This window comes from Hibiscus syriacus, unplaced genomic scaffold (genome assembly GCF_006381635.1).
Source record: "Hibiscus syriacus cultivar Baekdansim isolate YM2019G1 unplaced genomic scaffold, ASM638163v2 tig00110893_pilon, whole genome shotgun sequence".
Lineage (NCBI taxonomy): Eukaryota > Viridiplantae > Streptophyta > Magnoliopsida > Malvales > Malvaceae > Hibiscus > Hibiscus syriacus.
In genome coordinates, this window is record NW_024062901.1 from 9,492,465 (window position 1) to 9,516,862 (window position 24,398).

A 24,398-nucleotide genomic window follows, 5' to 3' on the forward strand; every position below is an offset into this window, starting at 1 on the left:
ACTAAGTTTATACTTAGCGTGTGATGATTTTCACGCGTAGGTAAAAAGCAAAGAATAAGAATAAAGAGTTCAGAACGACATCAAGCATCGAGAGGTATATTTCAATATCAGTAAGACATCCTATTGTGAAATTTGATTTTAGATAGTGACATGTAATTTAGAAATGTTTAATTTAATTATTGAGTAAATTTTTGGGAATTTTTATAGTGATGAAAGGTTAATTTTTATGAGTTTTATATGTAAATTTTCGAAAGTTACTGTAGCATGAACAGTAACCCCGTTTTAAACCAAATTTTCCAAATTGTAAAAGGAGTATCGATTCCCCTGCTACAGGGAATCGATTCCCCTGCTACAGGGAATCGATTCCCCCACTGTCCACTGTTCACTGTTCACTGTTCGGGTACTATTCACTATTCATAAATAAAAATATTTTGAATTAAATTGGTTACAACGAAACGTAATTTTTTATGATATGATAATATTATAATATCATTTACTATTTTAAGAAAATAAATTTTAAATCGCTTTTGAATTTTGAAATAGTTTTAGAAAATACGGGTGACATCCGTAATCTGTATAGGTATAAATATACGGGTTACGGGTGTTATAGATTGCCACGATTTTAGAAGGGAGTAGACTAACTTCCTCACAAGCTTTTCATTTGAAATGATCTCTCCATATGATTTGAGACCATTGACAATCGTTGAAAATCTATCCGTCATAGCTTTGATATCTTCATTTGGTTTCATCCTGAAATTTTCATAGCTATGCGTTAGAATACTAATTTTAGATTTCTTTACCTCATTGGTACCTTCATGAGTGACTTGAAGTTTGTCCCATATTTCTTTGGCAGTTGTACAAGATGAAACTCTTCCGTATTCATCTGGTCCAAGAGCACAAAATATGATATGGATGGCTTTGGAGTTGAGCTGGAACATTCTTGTCTCTCCTTCACTCTACAACCTTGGATGAGTGAGAGGCTTGATGTATCCTTCTTCTACGGCATTCCATGCTCCCATGTCACTTGCTTGAATGAAGTACATCATCCTATTTTTCCAATAGGCATAGTTAGCTCAATTGAAGAAAGGAGGCTTGTTGACGGGCATCGAATCAAGACCGGAGTCGTAATTTGAAGCAGAGGCCATTGATGACTTGATAATCGATGTAACTCTTCCCGAATCGACTCAAGAGGCGATTAAACCTTCAAATGAGTGAGGCTCTGATACCAATTGTTGAGTTAATCGATTAACGGAATCGGTCAAGAGGGGGTGAATTGGAAATTAAAAATTTGGTGGAAGCTTTTGCAGAAAATTAAAAGTAATTGCACAGCGATTTAGAGTGGTTCGACTTTCTCAAACCAAAGTCTACGTCCACTACCTTAGCTATCCACACTAAGGATTTTTCATAAATTAACTAATTTGTCTTTCTTTTGAGGACATAGAGTAACCTTACAAACCCTCAAGAATTATACTCAAAATTCTTGAGAACACTCTCTCCCAAAGAGAATAATATAAATTTGCAAACTTACAAGGAAATCCTCACAAGGTAGATTGTTTGCACAATTCTAGAACAAAGAAAAGAACACTCAAAAATGAATACAATTGAGTACAAGAAGTGTTCTTGAAAGCAAAATGAATATTGAATGAAAAATAGGATTGAAATGCACAAACTTGAGGTTTGATGCTTTCTCTTTGATTCTCTCTTGATTCTAGTTGCTTGTTGTTTCTTGTTGTTGATCAATGGCTTCTAAGCTTGTTTAAATACACCTTCAATTGATTCTGAACGTTGGGGATGATTAGTGAAGTCAATAGAGCCGTTTAAATGTGAAAACAATTAATATTAGTGGTTGGGAGCGTCTCATGCATCGATGCATACCCTAGGTGCATCGGTGCATCAGTATAAAATTCAAATATTTTGACCGTTGGACTCTCAGTGCATCAGTGCACTAAGAGTGCATCGATGCATAAAATGCATTCGATGTTTTGAAAAAACCTGAGTGCATCTATGCATGGTCTTGTGCATCGATGCATCAAATGCACCGAGTGCATCGATGCATGGTATGTGCATCGATGCATAAAATGCATTCGATGTACAAGAAAGTAATTGATGCATCGATGCATGGATTGGTGCATCGGTGCATGCATTTGAAAAATTGATTTAAGGCTTGATTTTGGTTCAAAATACTTTGTAAAAATTGTTTCAAAAATAGTTTAAGTACAAATCACAATTTTACACATTTAGTAAGGATTAAAATTGATCTTGAAAGACTTGGAGTAATAATTTGATATCCGATTAATTAATTCGAATATACCTTAGAAAATCATTTGTAAAATCTTAAAATTCATTTAACTTAATTTGTTTCATCGAAATATCAAAATGTTTTCAACAATACTTTTAACATGGAGTCGTTAGAGAGTCAATGATTCAAATATTAGAATAAGAAAAATTAATCCTAATAATTGATTAAAGAATTATTTTAGTCTTTGTATTTTAGCATTTTGGTCACTAATATTTCACTTTGGGGTAAAAAGACTTCACCGTGGATGAAAATCATTTGTCAACAAACTGTGAACGTTCTAAAATAAAAGCATTTTTACCCTAAATAAAATGTTAGGGTCCAAAGTAATCTAAAATAAGAATAAAAACTAAAATAGCTATTTAGTCAGACGTTAGAAGTTTTTTGATCAAAAATGAGACGTTATGGACTAAAATCACTGTATGATGAAACATTTAGAGACATTTTTTAATATTAAATCTATAAGATTAGAACTCAAAATATAATTGGAATATACATCTTCAAAGGTTAGCAAGGACAGATGAATTGGGGCCAACTTATTCCCCTTTTTGCAGGGGAATAAGGGAAAGAACAAAACAGCCACGGCCCTAAAAAACTTTGGAAAAAAGAATAAATACGCAATAAGAATATGCTTTTGTGGACCGATAACCATATTCATGCCTTTAAAATCTTTCTATTCCCCCACCAAATTCATTCATGGCTAGGACCCCTGGAGAGTCCACTTAGGACAACCAAATGGACCCTGATTATACACGTGTCGATCATTCAATGGACGTGATCAAAATATGCATCACCCCCACTTCATGGCAACGCCATGCTGACGTCCACGATTAAGCTCAAGGAAACTTCCATGTCCCATGTCAGCCTTCTTTGGCCTTCCAAAAATATTTTACAATCAACACTGTTCCCCCCCTTTTTTTTCTTGCTTTCTCCTTATATATATATATATTCATTTGAATTCTTCACAAACTCGTACAATCGTTTTTTGTTGCTGAAAATAAACGGACAACAAGAAGAGGGAAGATGCTTAAGAAAGAGGGTTCATGTGCTGGTTTGAATGAACCAAGGCTAGTGCCGGTGAGGAAGTTTCTGGCTAGGCCACAACCCGAAGGAGTTGGAGCAGTTTTCAGAAGAAGCATCGGCCGGTAAGATACTAAAAAGACTGGAAATTTGATGAATTTGAGGTGTTTGGAATAAAGGGTATCTTTTGTTTTTTTGCAGGTTTGAGTTGAGATACTTTGATCCTTTCCTCGTTTTGGATGAATTTTCAGGCTAGTTTCCTCTGTTTTTGCTTTGTTTTTTCATGGTCTGTATATATATATATTTGATGTTAAGTTTTTGGTTTTGAATTTTGCATTGACAGCACCAGCTGGATTTCCAGATCATCCACACAGGTTTGATTTTATTTTCTCGAGAAAGTGGACTCTGTTTCTGGGAAAATATGTTGATTCTTATGTATATATATCCTCTGTTTTGTGTTAACAGGATTTGAGACTGTAACCTACATGTTACAGGTACTGACGTTGATCACTCAAGCAACATTTTTATGTAAATTGTATGAAAAAAAAATTTCCTTCAGAGGCATACAATTGGTTGAACTATCAGGGAGCAGTTAAACATGAAGATTTTGAAGGGCATAATGGCCCCGGTGATCTGCAATGGATGACTGCATTGTTCACTCGGAGATGCCAGCAGCTCAAGGAACCCAGAAAGGTCTCCAGTTATGGATCAATCTCTCCTCCAAATACAAAATGTAAGTTTCAATGAGGATGTTTTATCGAACTGATTTCGAATTCGAGCTGCATTTTAATCTCTATGTTCCATTTTGTAGGATCGAGCTGATGTATCAAGAAGTACCGAGTAAGGACATCACGGAAGCTACGAAAGACGGGATCAAAGTTCGAGTTATAGTCGGTGAGGCATTGGGGACCAAGTCTGCAATTTATACCCTAACCCCAACAATGCACTTGGATTTCACTCTAGAACCGGGAGCTCACCTTCGACAGCCGATTCCAGGATCGTGGAATGCCTTTGTTTATGTGCTGGAAGGAGAGGGTATCTTCGGTCGGTCGAAATCATCATCGGTGAATGCACAGCACCTCTTGCTCCTAGGACCTGGGGATGGCTTGGAGGCGTGGAACAAATCATCTAAGTTGCTGAGGCTTATTTTAGTAGGGGGTGAACCATTGTGTGAACTTTTGGTGCAATTCGGATCTTTCGTGATGAATACTCAAGAAGAGATCGACACATTTTAGAAACGCAAAAGTCATGATTCACGACTTAAAACTCCATCTCTCTTTACTTTTACTTCGCCTCCAGCCACCACAACCACCACTGGCTCATACCTTTGAGAAACACATTTTAGAAACACTGTCATCGACACATTTTAGAAACACATTTTAGTGTTCGCCGGTTGCCTTCCGAGCTCATACCTTTTCAAATAAGCCATCAAAAGTTGGGATAAATTAAGATTGAAAAATCAAGTGATACAAACCAATAGGTAACAAATAAACCGTATAAGGTCTCTGGCATCCAATCAAACAAGAAAATATCAACTTTTAAAGTCATGTCATAATAAAGAGCATACTTTATGGTAATGAAATCACAAGCAACTTAAGTACCAAAACAATAAAGCTCAACATTTGTTTAGGTAAAGTACAAGAACAGAACCCCATTTTTTAATTGATTCTAAATCAATTTTCCAAGCAACCAACCAGATAAAAATGATAAGAAAGCAATCAAAGGACAACAAATAAGGAAGAGTTTTGAGAATTACTCTCTTCTTCCTCCAAGCTTCTTTTTTCCACCAGTGGCACGCCTCTTGTGCACAGAATCATGAGATATACCTACCAGAAAAATGGAATTAAACTCATTAAGCAAGAAAATTCAGGAGAAAAACATAATTTAGAATATTGATGAAAAAAATATTAGAGAAATTTGAGATATATCCATTTTGACTGAGAGAAAGCTCAAGCCTTTTCCAGGGGGTTTTGAGTGTTGAAGCAAATCTATGTAATAAAGCAGTGGGTAAAAAAGTTTGAGCTTTGAGTGTGCACGAAAACCCTAGCTTTTGCGAAATGACTTCTATATCCTGTTTGGTTGGGTTTATGTTAGTGTAAACTAAGCAGTGGGTGAACAAGTTCACAGCTTTTAGAACAATTATTATTACTGGATGTTGTATATTTGAGATTTCAGAAACATTTTTGTCTTTATCAGATTGGGAACAACTAAAAGCTCCCACCTTTGCTCAACAATGGCAACAAGGAAAGCAAATTGGGATAAATTTATTCCTTTCTCTCTCCAAAACCCCCTTACAGCTTGCAAATTATAGGATACCAATTTGATTCCCCCTTTCCTTTTGTTGTTACAACACATAACCCACTTCCTTGAATCCATCAGGGTATGCAAAATCTAGCATTGGATACATTTAGAGGGTATTTAGATGGGGTTTGCACTGTTAGGTACCTCTGGTTCTTATGTTTCCGTGAGAGGTTCCCATGACTGGAATCCCAAGTTTCAGTCTTTCACTTTGAAAGAGAGGTTTCTTCTTGGCTTCAACCTGACTAAGAATTTCAGGGCTTATTCCCCTTTGCAAGAGTGAGTTTGTTGGCTTTGAAGAAAGAACAAGCCCAAATGAGGTAATCTTTTGGATAGCCTGGAGAATGCTGATTGTGGATAGCCATAGATTTGGATTTTAATAGCTTCTTTAGAGAATTAGACTTGATTTCATATTATTCCAGCAAAATCTCTGTGCAAATATACATGTTGGTTATATTTTTTTGGCTTTTGTTTTGTTTGTGATGGTTAGGATTTTTTAGCATGCTTAGCTTAAGTGTTTTCTTGGAGATATAAAAGTTGAATTGCTCCCATTTTTTTCATTTCAACTTAGCATAATGGATGGCACCTTCTTCTGGTTATATATGTACTATGCTGGGATATATTGTTGGTGTGACTGCTGTGGAATGAGAAGCTTATTTGCTACTTAAATTGAAAGGTCAGGAAAGAGATAGACCAATGCTATGAACTCATACACAGACTTGGGAGGGGAGTTGTGTACTTGGGTTCGTCGAGGATGGGACCTGGCCATCCACATTACTCACAAACGCAGGAGCTTTCTAGAGAGGCAAGTTAATTTATAGAGCTTTTGTGTATCCCGGTAAAGGTTTTTAGAGAAAGTCGTATACTTTGGAATAATTTTCCCTAGTGGTTCTTTTTTTTTTCTTGCTCCATCCTTTTTATATGTTTTGTTTTCCTGCTTAACAGATAGCTAACCTTTTGGACTGTACAACGTGGACTGGGGCTGGTCCTGGCCTCATGGATGCTGCTATTAAGGGTGCTCAGGAAGTAGGAAAGGCGGTCGGTGGGTTTAAGATAGGTAAGGAAGCTGGAGAATGGACGTCCTCAAATTTTCATCCGTACCTGCCCTCGGTGACTTATCTTACATGCAGGTGAATGTTTCTGTTTCTAACAGTTTAACAACAGTGTTCTAGTTCTATGCTTTTGAATGATCCTGAAATAAAAATGCAGGTTTTTCTCTGCTAGAAAGCATGGGTTGGTTGATGCTGCAGTTCGGAGTTCAAACTCTGATAAGACAACTGTGGTTGCTCTCCCCGGAGGGGTTGGTACACTTGATGAGATGATTGAGATTTTGGCATTGATTCAGCTTGAAAGGATTGGATCAGAGCTTCCAGTTCCCTTCATTGTAATGAACTACCACTCGTTTTATGCAAAACTGTTGGACTTTCTCGATGATTGTGAGCACTGGGGTACCGTTTCTAAGGGAGAGGTTTCGTCATTGTGGAAGATCTGTAACAATAATTCTGATGCTTTGGCATATTTGGCAGAGTTTTATGATCTGCCTTATCCCGATAAAGGAAAGCATGAAACAGAAATGAGAAGCGAACGGTAACTCCGCCAAGCTTCACGGGTATGTGAGACAAATTTCTCAGAGATACATGAACTAATAATACATTGATTTGTGAATCCGTCTGTCATTTTATCAGAATTCTACTATGAAATGTGAGAATAGATCACTCTATTTCTGGAAAAAAAAGATATTAAAGCTTGTACTTGGTTGATTCTATGCGTACATTCACTATAACAAGCGATTGTTTGCTAAGATACCTGTTTCTAAAAGCATGGGTATTTAACAACTATAAAGGTTTCCTGCAGAAGAACCATAGGCCAAATAGGTAATGTCTTCCACATTATGGTGCACCACTCAGGGTCACCATTACGAAAGCCTTCCGGTTGCGGCAGCTGCTGGGGAAAGTATTCGGCCTGTGGCTCGTAGGAAGGACAATTCTGATTATAATGCAGGTAATGTGGGTAGTTTTCATATATGGGGTGCCAATTTCTTTGTTGAGGAGGATAGCCATGATAATTCTGTGGTTGTCCATAAGGATTATATCCGTAGTGGCCATGGTACGGGTAATCATAGCTGTGTCTCGAAGGGACGCTCATCTCTCCATATCCGGAACTCACCCGAGAAAGATCCGCATGTAACCCTACTTCTGCGAGGGTCTTCATAAGTTGTCTGGGGTTTATCCTTCCTGTTATTTGGACATGTCCCTTCTCTCCATCAATGTTATAAGTGACTCCTAAAGGAAACCAACCAATGCAAATTAAACTAATACAAACACAAACCAAAACAGAATTAAATACCATTAAGTGACTTGTTCCTTAAGAAATTAACAAGTAGAGAACAACCATCAATGCTGTCCAAGACCCTGGCGAGCATCACTCACCATCCGACAAACCTAGTATCGACCCTTAGAATACAGTTCTGATCAGACAACAGAGCCCAGAAAAAAACATCAGACTGATACTAATTAGTATTTCTAAAAGGAAATGCTGAATCTACTGAGAAATAATTATAACAGTTTGGGTGAAACCATGTAGTCAGTTGGATGATCCATAACTGAGATTGTTCTTTCTTTGCCTTGAAGCTGAAGAGAAAGTTCCTTGTAGGTAATGGAAAACAAAAATATTAGGTGATATATATATATATATATAAGAAAAATCATGTTAAGGAAGTTAATTAGCGTAATTAAGTATATCAAAGGAGATCAAGAAATTAAGATGGGATTTTGGAGAAATTTCCTCCATTATTCAGTGACTAAGAATTTCATCAATATTTTGGAAATAAAAATATATATTTTACTAAATCCCATGAAATCTTACCCTGTATATCTCAGAATTATTGCAATTATTATTTGGATATGTTGCCATTTCAAAATTGATTAGCTACTTAGAATCTAGCATATTTGGTGCTTTTTTTTTAGATTATGATAAGATATTTTTTTCACAATCAATCGATTGAATAGGTGAGATTATTTTTTTATTCATTTGGAATGTGACTATAAGATAGAATTTAGTCGATCTCAATCAATTGACAATGTCACAATGAACTTGTGCACACCCTGTGGTCTGCATATATTGTTGCTTGAATCTGGGGTCTTTAGGAAGAAGAATACTCACTTTAATCATTAAGATCACTTGATGAGTTTGAATTAGTGAGATAAAATTAAAATTTATACAAACCGTTAGACAAATTCAAAAACGGGAATAAAAGCTAGTTTTCTCAAGGATTTATTCATAGGATTAAGAAATTAAATTCATCCAAAAACTTCACCATCAATGTATCTTAAACATCTTGTACTTGATAATTCTGTTGGCTGCTTACAATCATAAAACACATGAAACCTTTAACACCAGCTACTCAAACAACAAAATTAAAACCCCAACAAACTTTACATCAAACAGCAAAAGGAATTTTTGGGTTTGGAGGTGGGAGCTGAACTGTTCATGGCCTCATCCTTAGGCTCAGGCTCAGGCTCAGGCTCATTGTGAACTAGTCTCCCATAGAGATCAACTTCGCATCCATAATATAACCAGCAAAGTCGAGCTCCGGTTGCCTCAGCTTTCGCTAGCAACTTCATCTGCAGCAGAGGGTCTATTTTCCCAGAAATATAAGCTTGTCTTGTAAATGCATTTATGCTAAATGTCACACCTTCCATAGACTCGAATAAAAGACACATTCCTTTGTGCCAATCAGGAATATCAGTATCCACTTGCAAAACACATTTCTGCAGGCAAAATTTTGCACTTCTTTTAACTATTTTCAATGAATAAAAATGGGGATTGTAAAGAAATTTTCAAGTTCGGTTCACCATTAGAGGTTCTGACGAGTGTTTTGGAAGATTGATTCCATAGTTTATGTGATGAGTAAAAGCATGTGTGTTGGATTTCGCTAGCGACTTTAGCAGAAGCTCTTTGTTAATTGTGCCAGAAACATGTGCAAACCTTGTTTGTGCATCAATGGAGTATGATACATCTGATAAAACCCAACAAAATATAATAAAATCTTATTTAAATAAATAAAAATAATATATACAAAAGAGACAAAACCTTGAATAGACTTGAAAAGTTTTATCATTGTTGCTTGCCATCCTGGAAGATCAGTATCCAATTGCAGAACTAAAGTCTACAAGAAAATTGAGAGTTCCTGTTAGTGTGTGTGTGTGTGTGTGTGTGTGTGTGTGTGTGTGTGTGTGTGTGTAAATGAAGAAAACGATGATTACCTTGCCTTATGGTTGTTCAGCCATTGATGGAAGACTAAAACTAGAGCCTTCTACCTTCTATTTGCTTTAATAAAAAGATTAATGGATAGAAAACTTAGCAAAGAAAGATTTCAAAAAGTATAATGAATGTCCAAATCTTCCCATAAGAGATTTTTGGAAGGTTTTACAGCATGGTTTCTGGGATTTTTCTATATATATATATATATATATATATATAATATATTTCACCAGAATCTGGCTTTGATAGCATACATTTAATTGAAACTTTACATATACATATATGGTCAAGGTATTGATTTTCCTACTCCCATTTCACCGTTGATATTTTAGGTTGCTTGACCGGATCTCCTCACTATCCACATGTACATCAGTGAGTTTGGCCTCGCCTAGCCCCACTACATACACAACTTCGGCATCATCGGGTATCGCAAGGCACTCAATCCTACTGGGGAGCCCTTCCACATTCCCTCCCACCACCAAGTGTGGTAGGATAGAAGCATATCTCTCCCTGCAAGGTAATCTACACCATATTGCGGTGGCACTCTTATCTTCGGATACTTGTTCAACTGTTTTGGGACTGTAACATGCCCATTTCATCCTCTTATTGCTAGCTTTTAAAGTAATTTGTCCCCCTCTCAGGTCAGCTGCTCCACCCCTCGGACGAGTCTGGTAAGGTGGTTCTGTCCCAACCCCTCTCCATCAGCAATCCCCAACCCGTTAATTTCACCAAAGTTACCAGCCACCAATTTAACCACTGCCTTTGTTTTACATGATCCAAACGACACATTGTCATTGTATCTTCTCAAGATTCCTGTTGTCACAATCACAAATTAGCCCATTTCAAAAGCTACATCACTCCAAGTAGTGATCGTCAATCGGCCCATTTGGAAACACATGTATAGGATTCCAATCCAAACAGTTAAAAGTAGGCATCATCAAATATTAGCCACAATTACACACGGAAATATTTTACACTAAGAGATGCACATTTAGGAATTTATATTATAAATTTAAAAGGTTGAAAATTATATTATTAATAAAATATATAAATTATATGATAACACTTTCAAAAGTCTATTAACTCCCGTTTTAAAACAATTGAGGAGCCGTGGGGGAACCCTTGGTGACTTTAATAGAATCAATGCAGCAGCAACTTCTTCCGGTCAAGGGTTATGAAAAGTCGAAGACATGACCTTGAAGACTCGTCAATCGAAAGAGGCCAAAATAAGTTTTTTTTTTTAATTGTCCCCATGCTTTCATGATTTTACCTTGATTAATTTGGATTGATTTGTGCCACACATTTAATTTTGGTGGGTATCTCCCATTTGAGATTTTTTGTATACACAATAACTCGAACCCGAGACCTTACTTAAGTGATAACAAACTGTTTATCACTTAAACCAACTTTTGATTAAACCCAAGTTTTTTTTTAATGTCCAAGGCTCACCCTTGATGTGAAACGCTAAAATATTTTACAATTAATAATAATTTCAATTACACTTGATAAAGTTACTTGAATTTATCAATAAAATTTATATTGAAATGAAAATAATTATATAATTTATATGATTTATTATGGAGAACATAACATTTTTATTTTAACTTAGAAAAATATCGAGCTTACTCTATAGACTTACGCAGTTAAGAAATTTTTTTAATTACGACCTATTGCAATATATTTTTATGTTACATTTATTAATATATTTTAGACTCTCCCATAATCTTGAGAGTCGAATATATATATATATATATATATATATATATATATATATATATATATATATATATATATATATATATATATATATATATGTAAACAGTTTAAAGTTTATTTGATTGGTTTCAATTTCTTTCAGACCTGAACATATTTAATTCGATTTATTTTTAATTTATAACGATCTAAATTGTATTAAATTTTATATATAGTAATATTAATATTTTAAATTTAATTTAATAAAAAAACTTAAAATACAATATACAAATATTTGGAAAAAAGCAATGACCCCACCATATTAAATTTGCCTATGATTTTCTACCATTTAGGGTTTACAATATGGATTTTAGTTTGAATAATGGAGCACAATACTTTGGGAAGAGCATGTTAATGGGCCCCATTTGAACTTATAATGTGTTTTGAAAATTTTGGGATCATAATAAAATCATGAAAAAAAAAATTATAAAGAGTTTATGTTTGGTGAGTTGAAATTACATATATGCTTTGTATTTATGTATTTATCACACGTAGGACCACTAATTACATATATGCTTTGTATTTAAATTAATTTTTTTAATTTTTAATATTTTTAAAATATGGTGTCAATTTCTTTTTTCAAGGGTGTCAAAACTTTTCTAAAAGGGTGTCATTTTTATTATATATAAATATTGGCAAAAAAATAAGTTTAGAAACGTTTGGGGTGTCAATTGTTTGACACCCCCTCAATATATACTAGCTCCATCAATAATTTTTGGTACGTTTTTTTACCTACCTTTACAGTTGTTTTAGTGCTCGCATGAAAATAATTATTATATTTATTTTCTGATTAATTTTTCGATGGTCACGTATAGTTAGATCTTATATTTGGTAAAATGTTGTTTACCGATATAATCAAAATTGTGTAGCAAAACAAACTATCAGATTGTTTGGTTCACTCACCACTCATTTACCACTCTGTAAAGCGTCTCATTCGACCGAGACAATAAATTTTTATGAAGGTTACTATATTCTTTTGATGTTGGTTGTCATTCTCAATGGAAAATATAATTTTTATTAATGAAATTAAGGTGGTATTATTAAAAAAATAACCTTCGATTCTTTCGATACTTGGGTGGGATTCAATTTTTAAGAAAAAAGCTTGAAAACTCTAAAATTCAGCTAATAATTGACTCCTATATACACATTTAAATCGATATGTATTTTTATTTTTCTACACTTCAAAATTAAAGTTATATTGATTTAAACCAATCTCTTTATCATACAAATTTATTTAAATTATATTTTTATTAAATGAATCAATATATTTCATATGATAAAACCATTAAATAATATTAAATTTTAACAAAATTAAAAAAATGTTAAACAGAATAAATCTTGAACCGAAAGTAAAAAAAAAAACTCTAATTTTATATATATGTAAAGTAAACAAATTGTTGTTTATATACAAAGATAACTAGTGTAACTCAACTAATTTAACAACTTAACTATTTATCTAAACACTCCCCCTCAAGTTGACGGGTGAAAGACGTTCTTTATCCCCAACTTGGAACACATATAATTTTGTTGTTGTGACCATAGAGCTTTGGTCATTAGATCTGTTATTTGTTATGTTGTTGATATGTGCTTCATTTATATCAAACCTTCATGAATCTTCCCACGAATGAAATGACAGTCGATTTCGATATGTTTAGTACGCTCATGAAAAATCATATTAGTAGCAATATGGAGTGTTGCCTTACTATCAAAATACAAGTTTATAGGCTTCAAATTGTTAACCCTTATCTCTCCCAACATTCTTTTAAGCCAAACTAACTCTACAGTAGTAACCGCCATTCCCCTATATTCTACTTCTGCCAAAGATCACCTTTCTATAATATTCTGCTTCTTAGATTTCTAAGATATTAAAGAATCCCCAAGCTTAATACAGAAACCGATAACAGATTTTGATGCCCAATCCGATTCAGAATAAGCCACTAATTTTTCTTCACTCAAAGCTTTAAACAACAACCCTTGCCCTGGATTTCGTTTAGTGTACCTTACAACACGTAAAACTACCTCCACGTGAACCTTCTTTGGTTCTTGCATGAACTGGCTAAGATGTTGCATGACAAATGGTAATATCAGGCCTAGTATGGGTTCAATAGATCAACCTACCAATCAACCTCTGAAAAACACATTTATCCTCCAACAAAATCTCATCTTGTGACTCGTTTTCATCATATTCACTTGAGGTTAACTTTAAATTCTACTCTAAAGGGTGTTGAGGTTATTCTTGCTTCTTCTAGTCCAGTGTCTCTAATAAGCTCCAAATTTCCTCTGATTTAGCAAGATCCCTTCTTTAGATCGCATCACTTCAATTCTAAGAAAATATTTCAGCTCTCCTAAGTCCTTCATTTTGAAGTTCTTATTCAATATCCCTTTGAGTTCCTCTATCAATTCCATGCTATTTCTCGTTATCAACAAACCATCAACGTAAATTAGCATCACCACTATACGGTCTTCATGTTGTTTTAAAAACATAGCATAATCATATCTAATATGAGTATAACAAATTTTTAACAAAGCCTCTGTTAGCTTGGCATTCCATTGTCTCAAAGCCTCTGTTAGCTTGGCATTCCATTGTCTCGAAGCCTCCTTTAAACCATATAATGACTTTTACAGCCTACACACCATACGTTCCCCCTGGCTGCAAAACCCTTAAGGCAACTCAATGTACACTTATTCATGCAAGTCTTCTTGTAAAAATGCATTGAAGACATCCATTTGAGATAGACACAAGTATACAGTTAATAGGTCCAACCCCTAAAGCTAACTCTTATCATTGGTTAATCAAAATTTCCAAGTCTATCACTATGATTAAATCTTTGTTGGTCTAGCCACGTCTATTGCCGTTAAATCTAAAATAACTTCAAGTTATGGAAAAGTCCAACTCGAGTTATAGCGTCTCACCGAGAATCAAATTTAATCTTGATTCCTCTTAACAGATCGTCACTAAGTTTGTTCACATGAAGTCGAATTACGACTAACCGATCTAGCTTCCAAACTTCAAGCAAAACAATCTTCAAATTAATTTGCACGTTTTGAGTTGAATATGTAATAACTGTTAAGGGAATGACCGATTGTCACTCCTAGTTTTCAGATAATCAAAGAATATAATATGAAGATATGAATATCAAGATTCAATTCTCACTATTAGAATTGAGTTTGACAAAAACCTTCGGCCAAGTGGAAGTTTAGCAAAGCATTGATTAGATCACATTTAGCATTGTGAAAAGAAAATAATGAAAGAAAATAAAGAAAAGTAGAACTTCAATAATGAACCAAGAAAAATAAATTTCAATGTCTTTCAATTATTGCACCTAAGGGGTATTTCGAGTCATATAATTACAGGGATGAACCGAGAGATAAGTGGTGACAATCGTTTCTTAAAATTTAAAATTATCTTATATTTTAAATTTATTTACATATTTTTATTAAAAAATTATTTTTACCTACTAAAATTTTATAAATATAAATATATATAAAAAAAATTTAAGTTGAAATTTTATCCCAGTAACCCTACTCCCTTACCAAAAAGGTAAAGCGTTTAAAATCTTTTTGCCATGATGAATGGTCCTACGGCTGTATTTGCTCAAATCCAAATACCAATTATTATAATATTTTTCGGGGAAAGTGTGTGAATTATTACGAATCAAGGAAATAACTATAATACTTTGATTAAAAAACTTGTATTGTCCCGAGGATCCCTCCCAAAAGAAAAAACTCTTGGGAAAATGCCATAAAGCCCTTCAAATATTGAAAAGTTTTAATTTGGTATCTTAAAACTTTCGAAAAAATTTATGAGTTCCTTAAAATTTCTATAAAAAACTATATTTATATATAAATATTTATATTTTTATAATATGAAAATTATTTCATAATGTCTAAAATTATTGCTCATGACTCTCTCGGCCAGGTACTTGGAGGAATGGTTGTGGCATTGTTAGGTTGTGTTAAAGTCGGCCTATTGGAGATTCACGCTTTCAATGATGCTCTTTTGTTGGTTAGCGAGTATAGTTGGACCCATGTCATATTCGAATCGGACTCGATGCTTGTTAACAAGTTATCTCGATAAGAGGAAGATATATTCATGTTGGGTTATCACCTTTTGGAAGCTCGTACGACACTAGAGGCTAGGATCCATTTCAAGGTTTGCTATGCTCCTAGATCTTATAATTCTGTAGCTCAAACTCTAGTTACGTGGGCTCTTAGGTCGAGTAATGCTTTATATTTTAACTAAGTTTATCCTGAACTTATATCGTTTGATTATCCAACAATTATGTTTATGATAATACTGGTTGTTAGGGCACACTTTTTTCCCTTATAGACATAGAAGGAATTTTTATTCAGACCCGTTTTTCTTAAAAAAATTAAAAATAAATAAAAGTTTAAGATAAATAAAAGTTTAAAATGCTGAGTAAGGAAATTGAAATGCAAATTTTGAAACCGAAAGGTGAAGTTACAAAGTTTGAAGCTTTAAGCAAAAGGACAAAATAGAAAAGAACAAAAACAGACCATAGAGTAAGATGCAGAGAGACAGAACATGACAAGAAACACAGTTTAAACTTGAAACACTGTGTAAACAATAAATAAATAAATAAATAAATAAATAAATAACCAGAAAATAATTGATCTCTAGGCCATAAAATAATTTTATGACAAACTACGTCCATGGAAATGATCAGTTTTTAATTTATTTTAGTATTTAAATTTTTAATTTTTTAAAATTATATTTGATATTTAATATTTTATTTTATTTTAGTATATCACCGTTAAAAATTTAACACGTTTAATATTTAAACTATCATTTTTTTCAAAATTTAATATTAGATTTTGAACGTCGGTACTAAAATAAAACAAACTAAATTTCAGATATGATTTTAAAAAAAATTAAAAGTTTAATTACTAAAACGAACCAAAACTAATAGTTTAGATATTAAACACGTAATTTATTCTAGATTTTAAGTTCAAATTCAAAAGTTATAACCAAAATATTTTTTAAATCAATTTAAAGTAATTATAAGATAATATTTATTAAAAATACTTTTAATTAATTTAATGAATGTGAATGCTTTATAAACGTAACTATTGAAATACGAAAATTTTAAAAAATACAACTTTTTATCACTAAAATGGTTTAATGAACTCTAATTAATCTTTAATTATAAAATTGTCTTAGGATGAACTTTTCTAATTTTTTAAATTAATTTAATTGATTAAGTGATTAAATATATGAATTGTAAAAATAAAAAATAAAAATAAAATAATAACATGTGAGTGATGAGACCGCACATATCTCTTCCCTCAATGGCTTCTCCATGCCATTCTCATGGGCCGGTGGCTTCCCACATCTCTGACAAAAATCAGTACTACTTTTCCTTTTTATTCTGTTCGTAATATAATAAGAAGGTTAAACCATACTATGCTCACTGAATTATCTCGTTATAAAGATTTAGGATGAAGAATACAAATAGTCATCGAATTATATGATATTATTTTATTAAATTTTTTATTATTAAAAATTATGAAATATTATTTTAGTAACTCTTTATTATGAATGTGGTGTCTCCGGTTCTATGGCGCACGTTAGCGGGACTAACGGATTTGAGCACTGAGGTGTCTCCGATGATTTTTCTTGGATATTTCTGTTTCCTCCTCGTCTTTGTGGTGACATTCTCCACTCTTATGGATTGGAGGAAGCTATTTGGCTCTCAACCTGGACAAGAGCTGCAATACTTTCCCCCCAAATCCCGTGACTAGAATCCTATTGTTCATCCTCCACAAGCTATTTTCGATGTTGGAATTGCTCAATGGAGTTCATCCTTGGTGGGCCAATTTCTGGGGGCTGCTCCCAATTTTTCGACTATGCAAAGAATGGTGGAAAGCTTGTGGAATAACCAGTCACAAGGCGTTCGTGTCCAGTAAGTTTCGCAGACAGCAATCTTTACATTTTTTCATTCAATAATGATTCTGCGAGAGATTGAGTGTTGCATAATGATCCTTGGCATATATTGAATAAACCTCTAATCTTAAGGAAATGGGAGTCTAACTCCAAACGACTTCAATTTGATCTTTCTAAATTCCCTCTGTGGGTTCATCTATTCAATGTTCCTCTCGAATTATTTTTGAGAGAGGGCCTAAGCTACATAGCAAGTGCCATAGGGAACCCATTAACTATGGACTCGGTTACTATCTCAAAATCTAGGTTAGAATTTACCAAAATGTGTGTTGAGAATGGAGTAAAGGATGTAATCCCTAAAACTATAGAAGTAATTCTTGCTAATGGGCAGTCTACTACAGTCTTTGTTGAAGTTCATTGGCTTCCTCATAGCTGTCTTAAATGTAACAAGTTTGGTCATTTTGATAAAGCTTGTTTAACTTCAAAAGACCCAACTCCTGCTAATTTACAATTATGGAGGAAAAAGGAAACTACTGCTGTGCAAAACAATCCCTCAAGTTTATCTAGTTCCCAAGTTCCTCATTCTACTGGTTCCTTCGAAACAAATGTGATTCCTCCTAAAGATAAATAACCAATTAAAGAAGCAACAAGCACTTCAATGGCCAATTCTGATAATGCTGTCAATGTTGATCAGACTGAATCTGTTCCTAACTCTAATGAGATCACTAAATCTTCATCAATGACTCCATCTGATTCTACTGCCAAATTTGCCATAGTTTGTTCTCCTCCAGTTTCATGTGAAGTTTGCATTTCTCCTATACTTTTTGTGCCTCAAAATGTCACTACTGTCCTTGACCCTACTACCTCAAATAACTCCAATCTCCTTTATGTTTCTAATGAGGACGGAAATACCTCAAAATCTTCTATTCCACTCATTAATTTTACTGAAGAACAGACTGTCTCCCCTAGTGGCAATAGTTCCAAAATTTCAATTATTCCTAAAAAAGGAAGGGGTCGACCTATGAAATCTAAAAACAAGACCACTTTAAAAGGATCCTTTAACAGATTTAAGGCCCTGAATTCTGTAGGTGAATCATCTCCTTCATTAGAGAATATCACTAAAAAGCCCATATCTGCTGCTTTGGGAGTGACACTGCTAATTAAAGACCTCAAATCCAAAAGAAAAGAACATCTTGACAAGTCTAAATATGTTACTGATAAAGTATTTGGGGAGTGAATTAACCTCTTATTCTCAATGATTTTTTGCTTCTGGAATGTCAGAGGGTTGAATAATCCTCAAAAACAGAATAAGTTTCTTCAAAGAGCCACTCTTTATAATGTTGATGTTCTTTGTCTATTAGAGACCAGAGTTAAATATGAAAAATTTGAAGATAATTTTAACTCTAAATTCAACTCTTGGAACTGCTTCACAAACTATGACTATATTTATAATGGTAGGATTTGGTTCCTCTGGAAAAAGGGCTTGGACCTTACCCTCTATCAAACTACTTCTCAGACTATCACTGCTAAAGTTTTTAGAAATGAAATCCCTTTTTTTATCTCTGCAATCTATGGCAGCAATGATGGTACTCAAAGGAAGCATCTTTGGAATCACTTAAAAGACCTTGACTCTAGTCTTGGCTATTCCCCTTAGATCTTAGAGGGTGACTTTAATATTTTTCTCCACTCATTTGAAAGCTCTGATCATGGCATCTTGGGTTCCTATACTTCCAATGAAATGAAGGATTTCCAAGACACTATACATGACCTTCTCCTTCAGGATCACCCTTTCTTTGGTCCAACTTTCACTTGGAGTAATAAACAAAAAGATTCATATCTTGTTAGGAAACTAGATAGAGTTCTTGTTAATTCTCATTGGGTCATCTCCTTTCAAAATTCCTTTGTGGAATTTCTTTCTCCAGGGCCCTCAGACCACTGTATGGCTATTGGTTGGCTCAACAAAGACTCTCATGCTGATAGGCCCAAACCTTTCAAATTTTTTAACTTCTGGACCAAGAGCCCTAACTTCCTTACTGAAGTTCAAAATTATTGGCAGCAACCAATGAAAGGAAATCCAATGATGTCTCTCTTTCTTAAACTTAAGAGTCTTAAGACTTGCTTGAGGAACTTAAACAATGATTGCTATAGCAACATCTCTGATAGGGTCAAGCAAAAGAAAACAAAACTTGAACAAATTCAGCTCTCTACACTTAACAACACATCTTCTATTGAATCTGAGCTTATTATTCAGAGTGAACTATATTCTCTTGAGCATGCTGAAAATCTGTTTTTAAAACAGAAGGCTAAAATCCAATGGCTCAAGGAGGGTGACAAATGTTCTAAGTATTTTTACTCTCTAATTGCTTCCAAGAATAAGAGAGAAACAATTAGAGTCCTTCTAAATGATCAGGGCAGTAGACTAGAGGACTTCGACGATATGGCTTCTGAAGTTATCCAATTTTTTAAAAATCAATTGGGGAAAGCTGATTCGAATGTTAAAAGCAGTGACATAATGTCCTGAAAAAACTGATCCATCTCAATCTGTATCCTGAGGCTCTAGCAGTTTTGAAAAAAAAAACATCACTGAAGAGAAGATTAAGGATGATTTTTTCAGCCAAAGTAATGATAAGGCACCTGGCCCGGATGGTTACACTCATTTCTTCTTTAAAACTACTTGGTTTGTGGTTGGGGAAGATGTGATTAAAGCTATTAAATATTTCTTTCAGACCTCTTCCATATTACCAGCTTTTAATTACATTATTATTGCTTTGGTTCCTAAGATCACTAATCCTAGTAAGATCAAAGACTACAGACCTATCTCTTGTTGCTCTGTGGTCTATAAGACAATAACTAAGATTCTTGTCCATAGGCTGAAGAACATTCTTCCTGACTTAATTACTCTTAATAAAATAGCCTTTGTCAAGGGGAGAAATATTATTGATAATACTCTCCTAGCACAGGATCTTGTAAAAGGCTATGGTAGAAAATCCATTTCTCCAAGGTGTGCTATCAAGATTGATCTCCAAAAGGCTTTTGATTCTCTAGACTGGGGTTTCATCTATTCCATTCTCAAAGTAATTGATCTTCCCCCTCAATTCATTACTTGGATTGAAGCTTGTTACTCTGGATCAAGATATTCAATCTCTTTCAATGGTTCTTTGGTTGGTTATTTCAAATGTGAAAGAGGTCTTAGATAGGGTGATCCTTTATAACCCATTCTCTTCGTTCTAGCTATGAACATTCTTTCTAAGCTCCTTAACCTTGATGCTGCCAGAGGTTTATTTGGTTATCATCCAAAATGAAAAAAAATTGGGCTCACGCATCTTATTTTTGCTGATGACCTTCTATTTTTTTGCAAAGGAAATATGGAGTCTATTGCTGGAGTTATTTCTTTTCTTCATAAATTCTATGAAATATCTGGGCTTCAGCTAAATGCGACTACATCAGAAATTTTTGCAGTAGGAATTTCTCAAAGGAACGTTGAAATCATCACGATATCTACTGGGTTTAAGATTGGTCTTCTGCCAGTGAGATGTCTGGGGGTTCTACTTGTTTTTAGGAAACTCTCAGTTAAGGATTGCTCTCCTCTCATTGATAAGATCAGATCCAGAATCCACCAATGGTCTAGGAGACACCTAATATGTAACACCCCCAACCCGTATACCAACCCGGATACGAGTCAGAGATATTACATTGACTTTTAAAACACCACACATTACAAATAATAGTAAAATACTTGAACTTATATTACGAAAATACAATAATATACATATAGTACTATAAGTTTACTAAAATATTCAGAGCATACACAACTTAACTTTTTAATTACATGCCAACATCCATTTTCTTAACAAAATGACCTACTGATTAAGTTGCTTCTGATATGATGGTTGCAGGAGTAATGCTGTCAAGCTGCTTAACCTGTCTCGTCTACTTTCTCGGATCCTACGTGTGAAACACTCACACGCTAAGTCATCGACTTAGTGAGGCAATGTAATAATAATAACAAGGCAATGTAATGAAAATGTCATAATGATATGAAATGAGATGAAAGCTTATACTTAATCAAGGTAGTTTACATCACCATTATCCTTACCTGTAAGCATATTACTTTAACATTCATGAATTTGTATTAATGAGTTTATTGGCCCATGATATCATATTGAGAACCTAAGGTATCTGAGTATTGTGAGGTTGTGCACTATGCTGTCACCACAGCTCGTATAAATGCACCGAAGTGCCGCGTAGAATTGCACTATAGTTCCATATAATAATGTCCATAAGGACCACATAGAATTCCTTAAGAATCATATACATATGCTAGGGATCAAGTATGTGTCTCACCAGACTTCACACATGTTCCAAAGAATATATATATCCCGAAGGACCGCGTAGAATTTTGTCCCGAAGGACCGCGTAGACCCTCTACCCTTGGCATGCCAACTATACCTATAGTTCTCATCTACATAACATGGGCTTTTACATTTCACGTAGTCTATATCGCGTAGACATGTAAATTCTTACCTTTTCACATAGCTCATAACTTTTCCTGCATATTCATGTCATATAATGCATTTTATATGAATTCATGTCATGTCTCATAATACAGAATATGCTCATGTACCAAGATATAAAATCTAGACTTATCACAAGTCTAGAATTGAGTATATTTCTATAATTATGCTATGCATATGCACTCACCTATATTTCTTTGCCTTTTCCTCGATCGATCCTACTTGTAGATTGTTCCAGAACTCGTTTAGGCTCAGTATCTACATAAACATAATTTTCAAGATGATTATCAGATGTCTATGTCTTGAAATTAATCTTTAATAGCCTACCAATTTAAGGAATTAATAGTTTAGTCTTTCTTTCTTTTTATATGGGGGAATCAGTTCCCCCCTGGGGGTATCGATTCCCCTCTAGTATTCTGGAAATTCATATTCGTTGAGGGGGTATCGATTCCCCTTGAATGGGTACCGATTCCCCTAGCCCAGAAATCCTATTTTGAGCTCGAAAATCATCTCATTTCAGCTCAAACATTCATATTTCACTCCCTTTAATACTCTTAACTTTCATACACTTACTTAAACTAATTATTATCCATTCAATACCTCTAAAACTAAAAAAACTAATCATCCATATAGAATTTAAGAATCTTACTCAAATTCCAACTTGTTCTAATTTTAATTCTATCACCTCATACTTCTTAATTAGCTTGATGACAAGTCAAATCCAACTTCTAATTCTTATTATGACCTTTAATCTAAGATTTCATTCAATGGCTCCCAACCTTTAATCTCCCTTAACTTACAATTCTTTGAGTTCTAGGATCCTTGTTTCTCTCCATCATATTTCCTAAATCTTCATTAACCAAACCCATGCTTAACTCATAAGAATTAATCCAAAAGAAGACAACTCACCTTTGCTTGCAAGCTTCACGGTTGGAGAAGAAGAAGAGAAATGTCTGGAACCTTGTTTATCTCAAATGCTTCCCACGTGATTTATAAAATCACCTTAAGGAATATTTAATTATTTCACTTACTAAATTACTCTTTTGCCCTCTTAATTTTCATTCTTTATAATTCAATCCTACACCAAATAACTCAAATAGGTCATTGAACTCTTCCATCATTTTACTTAAATCACCAAATGTTGAAACTTTGCAAATTAATCACTAACCCGGCATGGAGGATGTTACATAATCTATGTTGGTAGGTTAAAACTCATAAAAACTGTTTTACAAAACATTGTAAATTTCTGGTGCCGTCAATTTATGCTCCCTCATTCTGTTATCAATAGAATCAATCAACTTTGCTAAATATACTATGGAGAGGCTCAGATACTTCTGCCTATGGAGCAAGGGTAAGTTGGGGAAATTTATGTAAACCTAAATCTGAAGGAGGGCTAGGTTTAAAAGTCTTAAAATCCTGGAATAAGGTTTGCATGATAATGCTTATTCGAAACCTCCTTGATGGTCACAGTTCTTTATGGATTGCATGGACTCATTCTTATGTTATTAAATCCAATGATTTTCGTCAAATGACCTCTAGTGCAACCTCTAGCTTATCTTTAAAAAACTCTTGAAATTGAAAACTGAGGCCATCCCCATTCTTGACGCCGGTATTATGAATGCAAAAGGGATTTGGGAAGAAGTTCGAATCAAGCATGATAAGGTCACATTGTAAAAGCTAATTTGCTTCCTTATTCACATCCCTAAATTCAGTGTGATTGCTTGGTTAGATATCCTTGATCGACTCCCAACTAGGAAGAGACTCTTACGTATGGGATTCAATATCAATGGTCAATGTATTCTATGCAATGATGCTTTTGAAATGAGGAACCACTTATTTGCTAACTGCATTATGGCAACTTCTCTTTGGAATGGTATTTTGCATCTTTCTTTATTGTCTTCGCCTCAAATGTCTTGGGAAAATAAGTTTACTTGGGCTTATTCAACTTGAAAAGGTAAATCTCTCTTAACCTCCATTATGAAGATTGCATGGAATGCTTTTATTTACAAAATTTGGGAGGAGAGGAATAGAAGCATGTTTAAAGGGAAATCAAGAATTGCTGAAGACTTGCTTGATTCTATTAAAGAAACTGTTGGTACTCAACATAGATTAAGAGACTTTAATAGGCTTGACAATATTAATAGGCTTCTTTGTAACAATTGGAACATAGGCTGATTTTGTTGTATAGTATTATTTTGTTGTACAATTATCTTTGATCCCCTTTAAGATCTTGTATGAACTTTCATTTGGATAATAAAAAACTTATTTATCAAAAAAAAAATGAAATGATTATTTAATTATTCATATATTTCAAGCTCAATTTTTTGTTAAAAAAATTAACAGTCATGTGAGT

At 34.0% G+C, this 24,398-nt stretch overlaps 2 protein-coding genes and 1 pseudogene across 2 annotated transcripts; 2 read left to right on the forward strand and 1 right to left on the reverse strand.

Annotated features, from left to right (window-relative positions):
* The first annotated feature begins 4,093 nt into the window (after window positions 1-4,093).
* LOC120145132 (pirin-like protein) lies at window positions 4,094-4,748 on the forward strand. Its single transcript, XM_039159023.1, has one exon. It carries the CDS (start codon window positions 4,138-4,140, stop codon window positions 4,549-4,551), a length of 414 nt encoding a protein of 137 aa, XP_039014954.1. The 5' UTR covers window positions 4,094-4,137; the 3' UTR covers window positions 4,552-4,748.
* Window positions 4,749-5,513: 765 nt separating this feature from the next.
* Window positions 5,514-7,279, forward strand: LOC120144979 (annotated as a pseudogene).
* Window positions 7,280-10,514: 3,235 nt separating this feature from the next.
* On the reverse strand, window positions 10,515-13,699 carry LOC120145685 (secreted RxLR effector protein 161-like). The gene is made up of 2 exons (XM_039159455.1): window positions 13,525-13,699; window positions 10,515-10,690 (listed from the first exon to the last, which is right to left on the reverse strand). Exons 1-2 carry the CDS (start codon window positions 13,697-13,699, stop codon window positions 10,515-10,517), a joined length of 351 nt encoding a protein of 116 aa, XP_039015386.1.
* Window positions 13,700-24,398: the final 10,699 nt, after the last annotated feature.

Bases quoted from the DNA above. Each gene is read 5' to 3' on its own strand.
- LOC120145132 (XM_039159023.1), top strand. From the start codon at position 4,138: ATGTATCAAGAAGTACCGAGTAAGGACATCACGGAAGCTACGAAAGAC.
- LOC120145685 (XM_039159455.1), bottom strand. From the start codon at position 13,699: ATGCAACATCTTAGCCAGTTCATGCAAGAACCAAAGAAGGTTCACGTG. The intron at 10,691-13,524 runs GTTTCTGTATTA...TTGTGACAACAG, and splicing joins GGCATCAAAATCTGTTATCG to GAATCTTGAGAAGATACAAT.